We start from the raw sequence: 20,315 nt of genomic DNA on the forward strand, positions 1-20,315 counted from the left end.
AAAATAAGAAAAGAAAGAAAAAAAAAAGAAAAAAAAAAAAAAAGAAAAAAGAAAGAAAGAAAAAAAAAAAAGAAAAAAAGAAAAAAAGAAAAAAATAAAAGGATAAAAAGAAAAGAAAAGAAAAGAAAGAAAGAAAGAAAGAAAGAAATAAAGAAAGGAAAAGAAAGAAAGGAAAAGAAAGGAAAAGAAAGGAAAAGAAAGGAAAAGAAAGGAAAAGAAAAGAAAGGAAAAGAAAGAAAGGAAAAGAAAGAAAGGAAAAGAAAGAAAGGAAAAGAAAGGAAAAGAAAGGAAAAGAAAGGAAAAGCAAAGAAAGGAAAAGAAAGGAAAAGAAAGGAAAAGAAAGGAAAAGAAAGGAAAAGAAAGGAAAAGAAAGGAAAAGAAAGAACACTCCACATGGTTTAGGGTTAGTAGCTACATATTTAAAAGTGTGCTGTAGAGCAAGACCAGGACATGACTCCAATGGCTGTAAACATCTGCAGTAATCAGACTACCACATTAACTAGAAAGGAAGTCATGCAGAGGTTAAAAACTGTGGTCTAAGACTGAGAACAACCACACATGCCCTGCAAAAAGGTGTTGAAAACATTAACTGGCTTGCACTCCACAAAATAAATGCTGCTGTGCCATAGAAGACATTAGTAGGTCCGTTTTAAGTTGGCTGTATAACCCGACAGTCTGAATTCCTATGCCCCTCAACAGACATAAATGCTCTATTATGCGACTAGTGGGGGGACATTTTTCATAAGCAGAATACTTTTATGTTTTATTATAAAATAAAAAAAAGTCATAGAATACTGGTATGACTTTATAATTTTATAGAAAACCAATAATGAGTTTATAAATGATAAAACTGTAGGAGACCAGTCACAGACCAATCCACTTGGGATAAACTCAAAATGTAATGGGTAAAAATAAACAAATCAGCGCTACACCGTAAAGCAGGGGTCCTCAAACCTTTAAAAACAGGGGGCCAGTTCACTGTCCCTCAGACTGTTGGGGTGCCAGATCAACACAGCCTCACCAGTGCCCGTCCATGCAGCCTCACCAGTGCACTGGGATTAGAGAGGGGAGTGCCAGGGGACTTACGCTGTCAACAGGTATATGGAAAAAACAGCAGTGAGGAGGACTAAGAACTGGGGGCCAGATCCACGTAGACCGTGCGCAACTTAACTTTCCCGATTTAAATTACACCGCCGCAATTTTTCCAAGTTAGTGCCCGATCCACAAAGCACTTACCTGGAAATTTGCAGCGGTGTAACTTAAATCCGTCCGGCGCAAGGCGGGCCCAATCGAATGGGGCGAGTCCCATTTAAATTAGGCGCGCTCCCGCGCCGGACATACTGCGCATGCTCCGTCGGGTAAATTACCCGACGTGCATTGCGCTGACGTCGCACCGACGTAATTTGCTTAGACGTTAACGTAAATGGCATCCAGCGCCATTCACGGACGTCTTACGCAAATGAAGTTGATGTTTAAATTTCGACGCAGGAACGATGGCCATACTTAACATGGCTTAAGAGAACTAGGGCTCAGCCTTAGTTTTACGCGGAGTAACCCGACGGAAACTACGTAGATTTAGATCGACGGACCGTTCGGGACGTTCAGGGATCGCCGTAAGTCTTCATTTGCATATTCTACGCCGGCCGCAATAGTCTCGCCACCTAGCGGCCGGCCTAGAATTGCATCCTTAAGATCCGACAGTGTAATTCAATTACACCTGTCGGATCTTAGGGATATCTATGCGTAACTGATTCTATGAATCAGTCGCATAGTTAGAAACAGAGATACGACGGCGTATCAGTAGATACGCCGTCGTATCTCGTTTGTGGATCTGGCCCTGGGATCCTTGTGTAGCTTTCCCACACTGGGGCGGTGCCTCTGCGTCTTCACCCCCACCCTGGACAATGCTGCAGATTGGTCCCGTTTCCCCCCATGGGGCGGGGTCCGCAGGGCGAACCGCTCGTTGTGGGGGCTCCAGTGCCAAAATGGCCAGGTAAATGGCAGGCCGTATGTGGCCCATGGGCGTAGTTTGAGGACCCCTGTCGTAGAGATAGCTTCTAGCAATAGAGGAAATGCACCACCCTCAAGTAGACACAGTTCCAAAATTGCAGCGCTAATACTAAATCAAATAAATCCATACAAGTCCATATACAGGCATCCGACTTACAAACGACTCCTACTTACAAAAACAGAGGGAGACAAAAGGAAGTGAGAGGAAATCTACTGTAGTGAGTTATCATGGGGGGAAAAAGGTGCCTCTACTGAAGCTTTATCACCAATCCTTGTTTCCACAACAACCCAAAATTTTCTAAATCCAAATTGTCACAGGGACAAAAAGTGAGGTGAAATCTACTGAACAGGGGACAGCCAAAAAAAAAACGTTACAGGGGTGTTAACCCTTCCCTATGCTATCCAAAAAGCTTAAAAATATTTGGGCTGCAGCTACACTTAAAAAAATAAATTCAAAATGTACCTGTTCTGACTTACGAAAAAATTCAACTTGAGCACAAACCTACAGACCCCATCTTGTTTGTAACCCGGGGACTGTCTGTAAAGTGCAGTGCTGCTAAATCAAATTATTGGTAAAAAAAAACCTTCAAAAAGTCATTAAAAATAGTCCATAAAAGCGCAGTACCCTTTTGAATGTGCAGAGCGATCGTGCGTGCCCGCCGGGCACGCGCAGGGGAGTCGGGGGCGCGCCCCTAGTGGCCTGTGTGAGAGCCGACGTTATACGACGGGCTCTCGCGCAGGGGAGCCGACTTGCCGCCGTAAAAGGACGGTGGGCGGTCGGCAAGTAGTTAATAGTAGTTCAGGAAAGCGATTCAGGATTGAAGGAGGAGTTGTCCCAAGGATCCCATATCTTTGAGAATTGAGGCAAAGAATCGTGAATCACCGCGGTCATATGTTCCATTCTACGTATCTGTGCTATAGCCAAGATCAACTGGGATTGTGTAGGGGGGTTGGGGGATAACCAATGAGTAGGTATTACTCTCTTGGCGGCTAAGAGAATATATGACATCAATTTTTTGGCATGTTTAGATATTCCAGGGACTGGGAGTCCCAACAAGTACTGGGCCGGGTCTTTTGGAATGTCCATTGCTAACACAGACTGGAGAACTGATTGGACCGAGGACCAAAATGGCAAAATTAACGAGCATTCCCAGAAGATATTGAAGTGTGTTCCTATATCCCGTAAGAATTTCCAGCATGTCTGGGGTATAGAGGGATCGTATTTATGGATAACCTCTGGAGTCCTATACCAGAACATGAGGACCTTATAAGCCGTCTCTCCACGCATCTGGAAGCTTTAGATATGGAGGTCCAAATCTCCTGCCATTGAGGGAGGGATATAGGGGTTGGAAGCACTTTGGTCCATCCCTGCATATACCGTATTTATCGGGGTATTGCGCGCTCCGGCATATAGCGTGGACCCGCATTCCTGTAAAAAAAAACATTTTAGTACTTACAGTTTTGGTGTCTTGCGCGGCGTCCATCGGCGGCCTCGTCGGGTCCGTCTGCGGCTTCGGTGGTGTCCTCCTCGTCGGGTCCGTCTGCGGCTTCGGTGGTGTCCTCCTCGTCGGGTCCGTCTGCGGCTTCGGTGGTGTCCTCCTCGTCGGGGTCCGTCGGCGGCTTCGGTGGTGTCCTCCTCGTCGGGGTCCGTCGGCGGCGTCCTCCTCGTCGGGTCCGTCTGCGGCGTTGGTGATGTCCTCCTCGTCGGGTCCGTCTGCGGCTTCGGTGGTGTCCTCCTCGTCGGGGTCCGTCTGCGGCGTCCTCCTCGTCGGGTCCGTCTGCGGCGTCGGTGGTGTCCTCCTCGTCGGGTCCGTCTGTGGCGTCGGTGGTGTCCTCCTCGTCGGGTCCGTCTGCGGCGTCGGTGGTGTCCTCCTCGTCGGGTCCGTCTGCGGCTTCGGTGGTGTCCTCCTCGTCGGGTCCGTCTGCGGCTTCGGTGGTGTCCTCCTCGTCGGGTCCGTCTGCGGCTTCGGTGGTGTCCTCCTCGTTGGGTCCGTCTGCGGCTTCGGTGGTGTCCTCCTCGTCGGGGTCCGTCTGCGGCGTCCTCCTCGTCGGGTCCGTCTGCGGCTTCGGTGGTGTCCTCCTCGTTGGGTCCGTCTGCGGCTTCGGTGGTGTCCTCCTCGTCGGGGTCCGTCTGCGGCGTCCTCCTCGTCGGGTCCGTCTGCGGCGTCGGTGGTGTCCTCCTCGTCGGGTCCGTCTGTGGCGTCGGTGGTGTCCTCCTCGTCGGGTCCGTCTGCGGCTTCGGTGGTGTCCTCCTCGTCGGGTCCGTCTGCGGCTTCGGTGGTGTCCTCCTCGTCGGGGTCCGTCTGCGGCGTCCTCCTCGTCGGGTCCGTCTGCGGCGTCGGTGGTGTCCTCCTCGTCGGGTCCGTCTGCGGCTTCGGTGGTGTCCTCCTCGTCGGGTCCGTCTGCGGCTTCGGTGGTGTCCTCCTCGTCGGGTCCGTCTGCGGCTTCGGTGGTGTCCTCCTCGTCGGGTCCGTCTGCGGCTTCGGTGGTGTCCTCCTCGTCGGGGTCCGTCTGCGGCTTCGGTGGTGTCCTCCTCGTCGGGGTCCGTCTGCGGCTTCGGTGGTGTCCTCCTCGTCGGGGTCCGTCTGCGGCATCCTCCTCGTCGGGTCCGTCTGCGGCTTCGGTGGTGTCCTCCTCGTCGGGTCCGTCTGCGGCTTCGGTGGTGTCCTCCTCGTCGGGTCCGTCTGCGGCTTCGGTGGTGTCCTCCTCGTCGGGTCCGTCTGCGGCTTCGGTGGTGTCCTCCTCGTCGGGTCCGTCTGCGGCTTCGGTGGTGTCCTCCTCGTCGGGTCCGTCTGCGGCTTCGGTGGTGTCCTCCTTGTTGGGTCCCAAGTCCGTCTGCGGCTTCGGTGGTGTCCTCCTGGCTTCTCCCGCGCCGTCTCCCCATCGAATCGCCGCTTCCCGCGCTCGGTTTGAACGCTTCCGCCGACGTATACCGAATGCAGTACCCTCGGCTACATTCGGGCAGGCTCGGCTTCGCTCGTGCTCACGCTCTGACGTTTATCCGTGAGCACGAGCGAAGCCGAATGTACCCGAGTGTACTGCGCTCGGTATATGTCAGCGCAGGCATTCAAACTAGGCGCGGGAAGCGGGTATCGGCGTATATATCGCGCACCCACGATTTCCCCCCTATTTTAAGGGGAAAAAAGTGCACGGTATACGCCGATAAATACGGTATACATGAGAATCTAACATAGGCAGATTGGAGTCATGGAGGATCTTATATATAGCAGATATGAGACCAGGTTGGTAAGGGGCATGGGCACATAAAGCTTCAAAGGCATTGGGTTTTTCTAAGGCTAAAGCAGGCGATATAGAATGGAAGGAATGTTTAAATTGGAGATATGGAAAAAAAAAAAAAAAAAAAAAAAAAAAAGCTTTTTGGGTATGTCAAATTTGTTTTGGAGATCTTGAAAGGAGAATACTTTGCGAGCCACAGGATGTACAGTGTAGTAGTTTTTATTCAAGCAGCTTAAAAACTCAATACCAGCCAGATAAACCGCATTCTATGTGGGGAAGGCAGAGCGGCACATGGATTCATCAGTTTGATATTATCACTGGCGATTTATTTCACTGTTCCAAATACTACGCTAGAAGACTTTTTGGTTTATAATGTCTGGATTTGATTGCATCTGATCTGGAGGAAGTGACCACATTTGGACACCAGACATGAACTTGTATGAAGTAAATCTGCAGTGTATTACATAAAGTCTGTCGGCTGCTCTCTTAAAGTGGTTGTAAACCCATTCTGATAACTTTTCTTTATGTGGACACTTGCAGGCTTTATAAACATTTGCATTAGAAGATTGTCTCCTTACCTGCCTTCCTTGCAAGATATATGTATAATTGTGGCTCATGACGTAGCCCACGCATGCGCCGTTTGTAAAAACTTTCCGGCTGGCTGAGACCCGGCCGGACAAATGCAGCGTCTATACCGGGCTGCGTAATTTCCTATTTTCGACGTCAGCCCCGAGATCCCGCGATGCCAGCAACAGGATCTATCTCTGATTCGCTCAACGTTCGTTTCCATAGTAACTGGAAACTAAGACGAGGCTTGGACACTGCAATTAGTGCGCATGCGCGAGATTACGGGGAGAGAAATGTAACGCGGGCGGAAATTACTAGGAATACAGACACGGAAGCCCACAGTGGTAATGGCGACAGCTATAACAGAGCAGCAGCATTACAAAACTCAGTCTTTTTACAGTAAGAACGATTTTTGGGCTTACTCTTGGTGCCCATTTTTTCTCAATACACATGTAAATTGTAATATTGCTTAAATCGTATTTTTTTTTATGAGTTTACAACCGCTTTAAATGAGTCAACTTCGTCTGGTGAGTGGTTATTTCTTAATTTTGCACAAAAACTGCACTTTTATGGACTGTTGTAATTATGATGAAGTAATAACCATCTCTCATAAGTTTAAAATGGGGACATATGGTTGCAAAGACAGGCCTCAAAACAGAGGGCGGTCACATAAGAATTTTTTTTTTAAAGTAGAACATGCTGTGTTTTTATCACTCAGTTAAAACAAAAAAAAAAATCTGTAAATAGGTTGTCCGATCCAAAAAAAAAAAAAAAAAAAAGAGTATATTTTAGGATCTCTAAACAAGATCCATTTGAGAAGTTTTGAAGCAAAAATAAAACTTGGGAAACCCAGTAAACGCCATTGTTTCCCCAAGTGAGACAAGCCATTAACAAAGTCTTTAACCACTTAAGACCCGGACCTTTAGGCAGGTAAAGGACCTGGCCAGTTTCTGCGATTCAGCACTGCTTCGCTTTAACTGACAATTGCGCAGTCGTGCGAAGTGGCTCCCAAACAAAATTGGCGTCCTTTTTTTCCCATAAATAGAGCTTTATTTTGATCACCTCTGCGGTTTTTATTTTTTGCGCTATAAAAAAAAAAAAAAAAAAAAATATATAGAGCGACAATTTTGAAAAAAATTCAATATGTTTTCCTTTTTGCTATAATAAATATCCCCCCCCCCCCCAAAAAAAAAAAAAATTATATATACGCTGCCGTAACATAGGTGCAAGTTCTTTCTGAATACGGAACTTGCGCCCTAATTTATGGCGGCGTAGCGTATCGGAGATACGTTACGCCCGCCGAGAGATACACCAGTATCTGAATCCAGGCCGTTATCTAGATTCTTCAATTTCAACTCCCCTGTATGAGAGAAAATGCAGGTAAGCGTTGCCAGGGCACCATGGTACTATGTGCGGGTTCCATGCAAATCTATGCCACAGAGACCTCCACATTTCTAAAAGCTTTGGGATAAGGGCGTTTCTGCTGGCTGCCAGTGCTGGAGAATAAAAGTTCCTCATCACATGCGGTACTCACCAGTAACATAGGTGGCTCTGCAGGGCAAACAAATACTCATTGAAGCTTTCAATTGGCTTCTCTTGTAAAACATAGTCAATTCTGTGGCCGCCATTCAACATGCCAATCTTAATGGACAAGTCCTCTTCTCTGCAGATCTCTGCATTTTCAAATTTCTCTGCTGAAAGAAAAAGCAAAGATGTTGGTCAATATAAGCAACTGTCATGCAGAGATAGTCCAATAGCTAGATTCATAAAGAGTTATGCCGGCGTATCAGTAGATACGCCGACCTAACTCGGAATCTGCGCCGTCCTAAGTTTAAGTGTATTCTCAAACTGAGATACACTTAAACCTAGCTAAGATACGACAGCCTGCGCCGTCGTATCTAAGGGTGCAATATTTAGGCTGGCCGCTAGGTGGCGCTTCCTTTGAGTTTGGCGTAGAATATGTAAATTACTAGATACGCCTATTCACGAACGTACGTGCGCCCGTCGCAGTAAAGATACGCCGTTTCCGTAAGAGATACGCCGCCTAAAGATAAACATGCCCCCTAGGTGGCGTAGCCAATGTTAAGTATGGCCGTCGTTCCCGCGTCCAAATTTTAGAAAATTTTACGTTGTTTGCGTAATTCGTCCGTGAATGGGGCTGGACGTAATTTACGTTCACGTCGAAACCAATACGTCCTTGCGGCGTACTTTGGAGCAATGCACACTGGGATATGCGCTGCTCGTAAAAAACGTCAATCACGTCGGGTCACAAGTAATATACATAAAACACGCCCCCCATCCTCATTTGAATTAGGCGCGCTTACTCCGGCCACATTTACGCTACGCCGCCGTAAGTTAGGAGGCAAGTACTTTGTGAATACAGTACTTGCCCATCTAACTTACGGCGGCGTAGCGTAAATATGATACGCTACGCCGCCTTAAAGTTGCGGCGCTCTACATGAATCTAGCTACAACACCGCAAAGGGAATAGGGAGAATATCTCTGAAAGTGCAGTCTGCAGGGCTTGGTGTCAGTTTAACAGCTGGCATATTAAAGAGAGCAGACATTGGATCCTGATAAACAGAGATAGGCCGGATGTCAAACTGATAGCTGGGCACTGCAGGTTACACCGGAGCCCACTTCATCCTTAACCACTTGCCAACCAGCGCACACACTTTTATGTCGGCAGAATGGCACGGACAGGCAAATGGGCGTACAAGTATGTCCCTTTAAATCTGCCACCGGCCGACTGTGCTCACGGGCTTGATGTCCCGCGAACGTGCCACGGAGCTGCAGAACGTGGGGGGATGCCTGTGTAAACAAGACATCTCCCTGGTCTGCCGAGTGACAGGACACTGATCGTCTGCTCCCTCATCGGGAGCAGCGATCACTGTTGTGTCACAGTAAGCCCCACTCCCTACAGATAAGAATGACTCCCTAGGACACACTTAACCCCTTCATCGCTCCATAGTGGTTAACCCCTTCCCTGCCAGTCACATTTATACAGTAATCGGTGCATTTTTATAGCACCAATTGCTGTATAAATGTGGATGGTCCCAAAATAGGGTCAAAAGTGTTCGATGTGTCCGCTATAATGTTGCAGTAGATGCTATAACGTTTGCACAAACCAAATCAATAAACGCTTATTGTGATCTACATATTTTTTGTAACATTTTTTGGGGGATATTCATTATAGCAAAAAGTAAAAAAAAATTGTGTTTTTTTTTAAAATTGTCGCTCTATTTTTGTTTATAGTGCAAAAAATAAAACCCGCATAGCTGATCAAGTGCCACCAAAAGAAAGCTCCATTTGTGTAAAAAAAAAAAGAAAAAAGAAAAAAAAAAGAAGAAGGGGATGTCAATTTTGTTTAGGAGCCATTACGCACGACCGCGCAATTGTCAGTTAAAGCGACGCAGTGCCGAAACGCAAAAAGTGGCCCAGTCCTTTGGCAGCCAAATCATCCAGGGCTGAAGTGGTTAAAGTGATTGTAAAGTCTCATTTTTTTTTTTTTTAAATAAATACTTTGATACTGGATTTGCACAGAGCAACCCGGATCCTCCTCTTCTTGGGTCTTTCGTCTGTGCTCCTGGCCCCTCCCTCCTGTCGAGTGCCCCCACAGCAAGCAGCTTGCTTTTGGGGCACCTGAAGCGAGCAGCAGCTCTGTGTCCATTTAGCCCCCTACCCCTCTCTCTCCTGATTGGCTAACTGACTAACAGCAGGGAAGAAGAAAAAGAAGAAAAAGAAAAAGAAAAAAGAAGAAAAAGAAAAAGAAAAGAAAAAGAAACAATTTCCTGACGGTCAGGATTCCTCCAGCCACCTTGTTTGTGCCCCTTTTTATGCAGAAAATTATCTATGGCCAGCTTAACAATGCTCAAAGTTCTGCATAAGTCACCTTCCACCTGCTTCTCCTCTTCTTCCTTAATTTGATCAGCAACTTTCTCTAGTTCTTCCTGCAGAGTAGAAGACGTGTGAAATCGGGCAAATTCATTCAGCGTCTGCCAGGCCGTGCGCAAGGAGCTGATGAATCCTTGTTTCAGATCGGACCCCATACGGGTCAGACTTTCCTTCAACTCTAAAAGACAAATACACAGGTCAGACGGAACGTTGCATCTCTCCGATGACCAATAAGAACTGAACACAGACTTAAAATACTCACCAAGATGAAGCCTCTTCCGCCCCTTGTGATGTGGAATAAGAACAGGTTTCAGATCCAGATCGGATAGAATCATTGGTTCCAACCGGTAGGCAACTGGGTCCAACTGACAGAGAAATATGCATCATATAAAATTGGTACCAACAAATGTATACATACAGTATCTCCTCCGTGCAGAGAGAGATACCCAGTAACATACAAACAGCAAACAGATCAACAGCAGCAACATTTACACCTGCATTATTACTAGGGTTGTCCCGATACCACTTTTTTAGGAACGAGTACAAGTACCGATACTTTTTTTCAAGTACTCGCCGATATCGAATACCGATACTTTTTTTTAAATGTGTCCCCCCACATATGCAGCCATTGCCCCCCATATATGCCGCCATGTCCCCCATATATGCCATGTCCCCCATATATGCAGCCATGTCCCCCATACATGCAGCCATGTCCCCCATACATGCAGCCATGTCCCCCATACATGCAGCCATGTCCCCCATACATGCAGCCATGTCCCCCATACATGCAGCCATGTCCCCCATACATGCAGCCATGTCCCCCATACAACCAGCCATGTCCCCCATACAACCAGCCATGTCCCCCATACAACCAGCCATGTCCCCCATACAACCAGCCATGTCCCCCATACCTAGATGCCGATGCCGCCGCCTGGTTAAACAGCGTGCGGGGAACATCACAGCTTTCATTTGAATAGCTGTAGTCTTTCGCGCCGCGCTGCGTATAGACACTCCCCCTTGCTCGGATTGGACAGTTCACCCGAGCAAGGGGGAGTGTCTATACGCGGCGGGAAACACTACAGCTATTCTAATGAAAGCTGTAATGTTCCCCGCCCGTATTAACCAAGCAGGGATGTGGCGTAGCGGCGGGATGCGGCGGCTGGGGGGGCGAAGTATTCTATTTCGGTGTCGGGGGTATTTGCGGGAGTACGAGTACTCCCGCAAATACTCGGAATCTGTCCCGATACCGATACTAGTATCGGGACAACCCTAATTATTACCACATAGAATATCCTACTACTGCCTTGTATGCATGATCAATCAACTTCAATGTGTTAGATGTCCCAGAACATGGGGCCACCTGAAAAAAAACACTACTGCAATGGTTTACATTATTTTGGCCATTGTGCTGCAGTGCAGAGATTGTCTTCCACAAATTAAAAATATCAAAATATTCTTCAGCTTCTAAAATTACATACTGACTTTGTGCCCCCTGCTGTCTCCAAGATGAACTTACCGGGTGATAAATATTGAAGAAGCCCTTGCAGGTAGGTAGTCTGTAGTTTTCATCAATCTTATCCAGTCCCCGGACAGTCAAAAACATCCCGATAGGAGAGCCAAGAGCAAAGAAATTCACCAGCTCAAAATCCAGCAGATTATACCCCACCGATACCTGAAAGGAGAACAGATCCACTTACTGCATAGATCAGCATAACTCGAAAGCCAGCACCCAAAATCAGAGACACCCCAAAAAAGCCTGTATATAAATCAGATAGGAAGGACGGGGGAGGGGGGGGGGGGATTTGCGGTCCGACCCGGGTGCCCCGCACATGGGATTGGGGGGGCGTGTCAGGCAGGCCCGGACTGGCCATTGGGCACACCGGGCACTCAGTCTGGTATCTAAAGGTGGAGCAGCATCTGCCCATAAAAAATAAATAAAAAAACATGTCCGGACGGCAACTTTGGATTTGCAGGCTGGGCTCCGGCAGGCTTCATGAGTTGGGCAGGCTAAACATGGGCTTGGACAGGGGGCGGGGTACACAGTGACGTCACAGCGAAGGCTGCTCTACCATTGGGCTAACTGACCTTCCTACACACTGGAGCCTGTACTGCAAAATCCATGATTGATACCGTGTTTCCCCGAAAGTAAGACCGGGTCTTATATTAATTTTGTCCACGAAAAAAAAAATAGGCTTACTTATTTACGGAATGTACAAATTTTACAAAGATTCTGTGTCCCCCTGTCACCCCCCCCCCCCCCCAACTGTCAGGTCAGGAGTAATTACGGTATTTTGATAAAGACATCTTGGCACTGTATAAGGTGCAGTACCATAGAAAATACCTTTTAAATAAAAGGTATTTAAATAAATACCTTTTACCGTAGGATATACAGCTCCCTGGTGTACCGGTATTCACCTGCTCTTCTTTCGTCATCCGGGAGGAGAGAGTGAGAGAGAAGAGATCCCGCTGACGTCAGCGTGCTCCGCGCGCTGAGGAGGGACGGGCTGAAGACGTCAGGCGGGAGGAGAGAAGGAGAGAGAAGAGCCGAGGTCACCTGTCATCGGCTCGCTCCGTGCAGTAAGAAGGGATGGGCTGAAGATGTCAGGGGGGAGGAGAGGAGGAACGAGAAGAGCCGGCCCGCTGCTTACAGTAAAGAGGGACGGGATGCAGACGAGGCGAGAAGAGGACAGATCAGCAGTGGCTTTAAACATAACGGTACCATATTTTTTAACACAGTAATAAACGGAAACACTGCAGCAACGTATAGGTTTGAATTTTTTTTATTTTTAATGAACTTTGACTAGGGCTTACTTTGGGGGTAGGGCTTATATTGCATCCCGCCCTGATAATCACGCTAGGGCTTACTTTCGGGGAAACACGGTACATCAGAGTGTTCAGCAGCTTTGCCCTGAGCTCTGTCACACTGGCCTTAAAATCTGTGACACTGACTGGGTTGGGGGCAGGAAAATAACACGTGTATATTTACACAAAAAAAAAACCTTCTAAATCAGAATTGAACAACATGTGTTCTCTTCCCCGTTTGTTGAAACCCAATAATGCAGCGTAAGATTAGAGTGATCTATGTTGACAGACAGCCTGGAGTGGTAATCTCCGACCGTCTATTCAGCCTCTAAACCATCTCCTGTAGTATGTCTGCAATCTCTTACTTAACCACTTAAGGACCGCCTCCTGCACATATACGTCGGCAGAATGGCACGGCTGGGCACATCCACATACAGGTACGTCCTGTACTAGTACCCAGCCGTGGGTCGCGGGCGCGCTCCCGCGACCCGGTCCGAAGCTCTGTGACCGGGACCGCGTGACTCGTGGACCCGATCACCGCTGGAGTCCCGCGATCGGTCCCCGGAGCTGAAGAACGGGGAGAGCCATGTGTAAACACAGCTTCCCCGTTCTTCACTGTGCATCGATTGTGTGATTCCTTTTATAGGGGGACACAATCGATGACGTCACACCTACAGCCACACCCCCCTACAGTTGTAAACACACAACAGGGAACACATAACCCCAACAGCGCCCCCTGTGGTTAACTCTCAAACTGCAATTGTCATTTTCAGAATAAATAATAAACAATGCATTTTAAATGCATTTTTTTGCTGTGAAAAGGACAATGGTCCCAAAAATGTGTCAAAATTGTCCGAAGTGCCTGCCATAATGTCGCAGTCACGAAAAAAAAAAAAAAAAAAATTTTTTTTTATAAAAATGCAATAAAACTATCCCCTATTTTGTAAACGCTATAAATTTTGTGCAAACCAACCGATAAACGCTTATTGCGATTTTTCTTTACCAAAAATAGGTAGAAGAATACGTATCGGCCTAAACTGAGGGAAAAAAAAAATTATATATTTTTGGGGGATATTTATTATAGCAAAAAGTAAAAAATATTGCATTTTTTTCAAAATTGTCGCTCTATTTTTGTTTATAGCTCAAAAAATAAAAACCGCAGAGGTGATCAAATACCACCAAAAGAAAGCTCTATTTGTGGGAAAAAAAGGACGTCAATTTTGTTTGGGAGCCACGTCGCACGAGCGCGCAATTGTCAGTTAAAGCGACGCAGTGCCGAATCGCAAAAAGGGCCTGGTCTTTTACCTGCATTTTGGGCCGGGTCTTAAGTGGTTAAACACATTGCTAATAGTATTAGCTATCTGTTTATGCCAATAGTAGGACTGTGCAGGGAAGGCAGAGAGTAAAAGGGGGCACTGTGATTAGAGAGACACAGGGTTGGAGCAGACTGCAAGGGGCACTGTCATACGGGCTGTGAAATTTGCACAATAATATTCTTGAAAAAAACATTACACATTTTTTTGGCTGTGTTTTTACATTTTAAAGTTGGGGTGTGGGGGTGCCAGATATAGGATCCACCCCGGGTGCCAAATGCTCTAGGTATGCCTATCTACACCGATCTGTATATAGGTGGCTATGCAACTGTCACTCATATATTGTGACATTTCCTTTACATTGACCAATGACTGAAGCGTGAAGTCTACATTTTTACATCCAGTAAAGTAGGCTTTTGCACTATATTGTTTTGATTAAAGTGATATTAAAGTTTTTATTTGTGTTTTTTTTTTTTTAAATAACAAAAAACATGTAGTAAAACCTTGGATTGCGAGCTAAATTCGTTCCGGAAGCATGCTTGCAATCCAAAGCACTCTTATATCAAAGCTAATTTTCCCATAAGAAATAATGGAAACTCAAATGATTCGTTCCACAACCATTTATTCATAAATCCTTCCGTTTATAGTCCATATAAAAAGATTATATCAATGTGATCGCTTCTGTAACCATAAAATGTCCATCCACAAATGGAAGCTTCCACAAGGGGATTAGAAGCAAAATCCATCAGGAGCTGAGAGGCGCCTCCAAGTGTAGCAATATGGTTACATTTAATGAAGGTACCACATTTAGCAACTCACATGGTTGATGATTAAAGGATGCACATCAAAGTATGGAGGCACCCGGGGTAAAGCTGTCCACATAGACAGTCTTTGTCACCTCCGACTCTCACCACTGTCAGAATTGAAGGGACAACATCAATGGCGGTGTGGAGGACGGTCTATGTGGACATCTATACCCCGGATGCCTGCATACCCATTTTATTCATCAACCATGTGAGTTTCTAAATGTTGTACCATTATTAAATGTAACCACATTGCTACACTTAGGCTCCATTCACATCTATGCGACAAAACGCCCGACGCCGGACGCTTCTGCCGCTAGAGGGGAGAATTCCCATTGCTGTCTATGGAGATGGTTCACATCTCATAGACGCTGAACGCCTGTCGCCTGAAAAAAAGTCCCGGACCCTTTTTTTCAGGCGACATTGGCGTTCGCCCATTGACAGCAATGGGAAGATTCTTAAAAAAAAAAAAAAAAAAAAAAGATACACACTCGCGGCAAAATACGCCGCGTACGCCGTACGCCGCTGTCGCATAGATGTGAATGCAGCCTTAGAGGCGCCTCTCTTTTATACTCAGTTGTGACATGACGCTACTCTTATATCAAGACATCGCTTGTATATCAATTCAAAATGTATTAAAACATTTTTGCTCGTCTTGCAAAACGCTCTCAAACCAAGTTACTTTACTGTACTTGCCTCCTCTGTGTAGTGGATTCGCACAGAGCAGCCCAGATCCTCCTCTTCTCGGGTCCCACTTCTATGCTCCTGGCACCTCCCTCCTGAAGAGTTTCCACACAGTAAGCAGCTTGCTATGGGGGAACCGAGCCTAGCTGCTGCTCTGTGTTCATTCAGACATGGAGCCACAGCTCTGCCCCACCCCCTCTCTCTCTCATTGGCTCACTGACCTTGATTGACAGCTGCGGGAGCCAATAGCGCCTGCTGCTGTCTCAGCCAACGAGGAGGGAATAGTCCTGGACAGCCAAGTCTCTCGTGCAACATTGCTGGATCAAAAATGGGTCTCAGTTAAGTATTAGGTTTTTTTCTTCTCCCTTCTCTTTTAATTATGCTCCCCACGCCAGAACATCCGGGCTATTTTGTCACAAAGCGCTTTGGCACCACCGACCGGTGGTATATGCACGCTTCCCAAATAAATAGTAATAAATAAAATAAAAATAAATAAGAGGGCTGCTCCACACGTTTTTTTTTTTTCCTTCTTCTTAACCACTACAGATCCGCGCTATCGTCAAAAGACGTCTGCAGGGCGGACCTGAAGTGCCGGTAGGACGTCTATGGACGTCCTATTGTTTACATTACCCGCGCGCGCCGCTGGGGGGCGCGCAGCGGGTAAACACTGTGCCGTCGCATCGCTGTGAAGCCGATGCGTGTACCTGGCGGCCGCGATGTCCGCCGGGTACACGCGATCGGCGGGAACACAGCAGGGACGTGGAGCTCTGTGTGTGTAAACACAGAGCTCCACGTGCTGTCAGAGGAGAGGAGACCGATCTGTGTCCCTTGTACATAGGGACATAGCATCGGTCACCTCCCCCAGTCAGTCCCCTCCCCCCACACAGTTAGAATACACACAGGGAATACATTTAACCCCTTCCTCACCCCCTAGTGTTAACCCCTTCCCTACCAGTCACATTTATACAGTAATTAGTGCATTTTTATAGCACTGATCGCTGTATAAATGTGAATGGTCCCAAAATTGTGTCAAAAGTGTCCGATATGACAAAAAAAAAAAAAAAAAATGCAGATCGCCGCCATTACTAGTAAAAAGTTTAAAATAAAAAATAAATCATAAATCTATCCCCTATTTTGTAAACGCTATAACTTTTGCACAAACCAATCAATAAACGCTTATTGCGATTTTTTTAAACAAAAATATGTAGAAGAATACGTATCAGCCTAAACCGAAGAAAAAAAAAAAAAAAAAAGGGATATTATTATTATAACAAAAAGTAAAAAATATTGTGGTTTTTTTTCAAAATTTTTCTGTTTATAGCGCAAAAAATAAAAATCGCAGAGGTGATCAAATACCACCAAAAGAAAGCTCTATTTGTGGGGAAAAAAATGATAAAAATATAATTTGGGTACAGTGTTGTATGACCGCGCAATTGTCATTCAAAATGCGTCAGCGCTGAAAGCTGAAAATTGGTCTAGGCACGAAGGGGGTTTAAGTGCCCAGTAATGAAGTGGTTAATGCATAAAATGTATTAAAAAGATAAAAAAACTACCTTTACAACCATTTTAAAAGAAGATTTTACAATTTGACTGCAAAGTGCAAGACACAAAGGAGCAGAGTAACACCTCCATGAGTGTGAAAGAAGAAACATAAGAAAAGGGGAGGAAGACAATATTTACCTGTCCAGTTCCAGTCTCAAAGTGTTCATAATTGACGTGGATGGAGGACACTGAAGCTCCCACTGGCAGTTTTCTTTTTGCTGGCTCTAGATTGCTGTTGGTAGGGAAGCCATCACCTTTTTCTGGTTGGGCCTGAAAGGTTTTCTTCTCTGCTGCGGCTTTCCTCTCGACCTGAAAGAAAGGGCGAGATGTTAGGCCTGGTTCACACTAGGACCATTACAAATACGACTTGAGTAGCACAGAAATCGCGCATTATTTTCAACGCTGCCCATTCACATCAATGCAATTCAGTGAAATTTTGGAAAAGGTTCCTGTACTACTTTCGTGCAATTTACAGCGAGATTTGGCCTGACAGGAAATGCAAACCACATCCAAAATTCAACCAAAGTCACATTACATAAACTGCGTCAAAATCACATCACAGCAGTGTGGATATAGGCTTAAAGTGGTTGTAAACCCTTATGCCGCATACACACCATCACTTTATGTCATGAAAAAAAATGACGTTTTTAAAAACGTCACTTTAATTGACCGTGTGTGGGGGAAAACGTTGTTTTATGTCTTCTAAAAAACGACCAAAAAAAATTTGAAGCATGCTTCAATTTTATGTGTCGTTTTTCAAAACGTCAACTTTTACTTCACAGAAATTGACCGTGTGTAGTAAAAAACGTCGTTTAAAACGACGTTTTTTCACCCGCGCATGCCCAGAAGCTACTTATGAAGCGAGCTTCAATGGAAAAAGTGGTGAGAACGTAACCTCGCTTTGCTAGAACATTGTGAGAAAAACGATGGTGTGTAGGCAACTTCGTCTTTGAAAATTGAAGTTTCAAAAACGTCATTTTTTACTTCACAGAAAATGTCGTTTTTTTTCATCACATAAAGTGATGGTGTGTACGGGGCATTACATACCACTTTTACCTACAGGTAAGCCCTATATTAAAGGCTTACATGTAGGTACTGGACGTGATTGTGCCGTATTAGTGCAATTGTAACAGAGAAAATGGAGTACTGTCCGTGATACAATTTTCCAGGACAAGCTTTTGTGGTATGTCCCCTTCAAGGTCCAAGCAGTACCGATTCACAATTTTTTTAGTAGAACGTTAACCACTTAACCCCCGGACCATATTGCTGGTCAAAGACCAGAGCACTTTTTGCGATTCGGCACTGCGTCGCTTTAACTGACAATTGCGCGGTCGTGCAGCGTGGCTCAAACAAAATTGGCGTCCTTTTTTCCCCCACAAATAGAGCTTTCTTTTGGTGGTATTTGATCACCTCTGCGGTTTTTAGTTTTTGCGCTATAAACAAAAATAGAGCATCAATTTTGAAAAAAAATAGGAATATTTTTTACTTTTTGCTAAAATATCCCCAAAAATATATATTAAAAAAAACTACTTTTTTCCTCAGTTTAGGCCGATATGTATTCTTCTTCATTTTGTTATTTTTTTTTTACGAAAAATAAAAATCGCAATAAACGTTTATTGATTGGTTTGCGCAAAAGTTATAGCGTTTACAAAATAGGGGGTATTTTTATGTCATTTTTATTAATATATATTTTTTACTAGTAATGGCGGCGATCAGCGATTTGTTTTCGGTACTGCAACATTATGGTGGACACTTCGGACACTTTTGACACATTTTTGGGACCATTGGCATTTTTATAGCGATCAGTGCTATAAAAATGCATTGGATTACTATAAAAATGCCACTGGCAGGGAAGGGGTTAAGTATGTTCCCTGGGTGTGTTCTAACTGTAGGGGGGGGGGTTGCCTCACTAGGGGAAATGACTGATCGCTGTTCATACATTGTATGAACAGACGATCAGGCATTTTTCCCCCTGCCAGGACTGTTTACACACACAGCTCCCGGTCCTCGCTCTGTAACGAGCGATCGCAGGTGCCCGGTGGTGATCGCACCCGCCGGGAATGAGCGTTGGGATCAGGAACGAGCGGCATGCGCGCCCCCTAGTGCCCGCTTCGTGAGGTGACGTAGAGCTACGTGCTCTCGCGCAGGGGAGCCGTCCTGCCACGGCTGGTCGGCAAGTAGTTAAACAAAACAAATTTTGCCAAAAAAAATAAAAAATTGTGAATCAGTACTGCTTGAACCTTGAAGAAGGGGACAATCCCCTGAAAGCTTGTTCTGAAAAACTGTATGTTAGTGCAAATAATAAAAAAAGCATCACAGACAGTACTCAATTTTCTCTGTAGGTACTGGAAAGATCTCCTAAACCTGAACCGTTTAGGACAGGGATATGCAATTAGCGGACCTCCAGCTGTTGCAAAACTACAAGTTCCATCATGCCTCTGCCTCTGGGTGTCATGCTTGTGGCTGTCAGTCTTGCTATGCCTCATGGGACTTGTAGTTCTGCAACAGCTGGAGGTCCGCTAATTGCATATCCCTGGTTTAGGAGATATTTGCCATATGCGATTGCGCCGACATCATCGGCACATGCGCAGTGAAGAAAAAGCACGACCGTGCCCTTTCTTCAGCAGCGTGATGTCACAAGACTCCGGCCAGAGTGCTGCAGTCCACACCCCCGGAAGAAACAGGGGTGAAAATGGACGCGGCCACCAGCAGGGACATTGAGGGCTTTGTTTGCAGGCAAGTGGCACATAATGGGCTAGTATGCAATGCTTTCACTTTGCAGCAACAAAAAAATAAATAAAAATAGAACCCATCAGGGTTTACTTCCTCTTTAAATTGTTACTAAACCCACAACAGCAAAATCAGTCTGTATATGTAGTAAAGCACAAGATGGCTATATATTGCTGATGAAAAAAGTGATTTAGCCGTTTATATTTAAACAATAGACAATTGCATGTCTATGTTCTGTGTACTGTGGGAGACCCGATATAGTGAATGCAGGCTCCTGGGTTTAGTAACACTTCAATGCCCCCTCCACATACAGAGGAGTATACATTACAGACAGCCTGGTCTCTCTCTAGCTGCACAGTAGAAGTGGCGTCAGAGGACTGAGCATCTATTACCTTACTGGCAGCCATCTCTTCCATATATTTGGCAATCTTCTTTCTGGGTCCCAGGGGAATGCCCATTTCTTTCAAATCATCAACCGTACACATGAGCTGAAAAGAAGAGGGCAAAAAATAAATGATACACAGCATTAAGGACAGAGAGAAGCCTGTTTCCAGGCCACAGTTTAACCCAATGTGCAGTGTGAATGAATAGAGAAGGCTGGTATTCACATCATGAAGTACAGCAAGCCTTAACCACTTCATTACTGGGCACTTAAACCCCCTTTGTGCCCAGACCAATTTTCAGCTTTCAGCGCTGACGCATTTTGAATGACAATTGCGCGGTCATACTACAC

At 45.8% G+C, this 20,315-nt stretch overlaps 1 protein-coding gene across 3 annotated transcripts in view; it reads right to left on the reverse strand.

The window, feature by feature from the left end:
- Positions 1-20,315, reverse strand: part of LOC120946772 (SEC23 interacting protein) — a 69,725-nt gene that overhangs the window by 13,050 nt on the left and 36,360 nt on the right. The window contains exons 12-17 of one of the 3 annotated variants that reach the window (XM_040361462.1): positions 19,975-20,070; positions 16,991-17,161; positions 11,225-11,380; positions 9,971-10,073; positions 9,707-9,886; positions 7,349-7,505 (exon numbers count right to left, since the gene is read on the reverse strand). In XM_040361462.1, the coding sequence (XP_040217396.1) occupies positions 7,349-7,505; positions 9,707-9,886; positions 9,971-10,073; positions 11,225-11,380; positions 16,991-17,161; positions 19,975-20,070 (863 nt within the window). Of the gene's footprint in view, positions 1-7,344; positions 7,509-9,706; positions 9,887-9,970; positions 10,074-11,224; positions 11,381-16,990; positions 17,162-19,974; positions 20,071-20,315 lie in introns of those variants that run through there. The other 2 variants (XM_040361461.1, XM_040361463.1) reach the window with 2 other exon arrangements.

Source organism: Rana temporaria, chromosome 8, assembly GCF_905171775.1.
Source record: "Rana temporaria chromosome 8, aRanTem1.1, whole genome shotgun sequence".
Classification (NCBI taxonomy): Eukaryota; Metazoa; Chordata; class Amphibia; order Anura; family Ranidae; genus Rana; species Rana temporaria.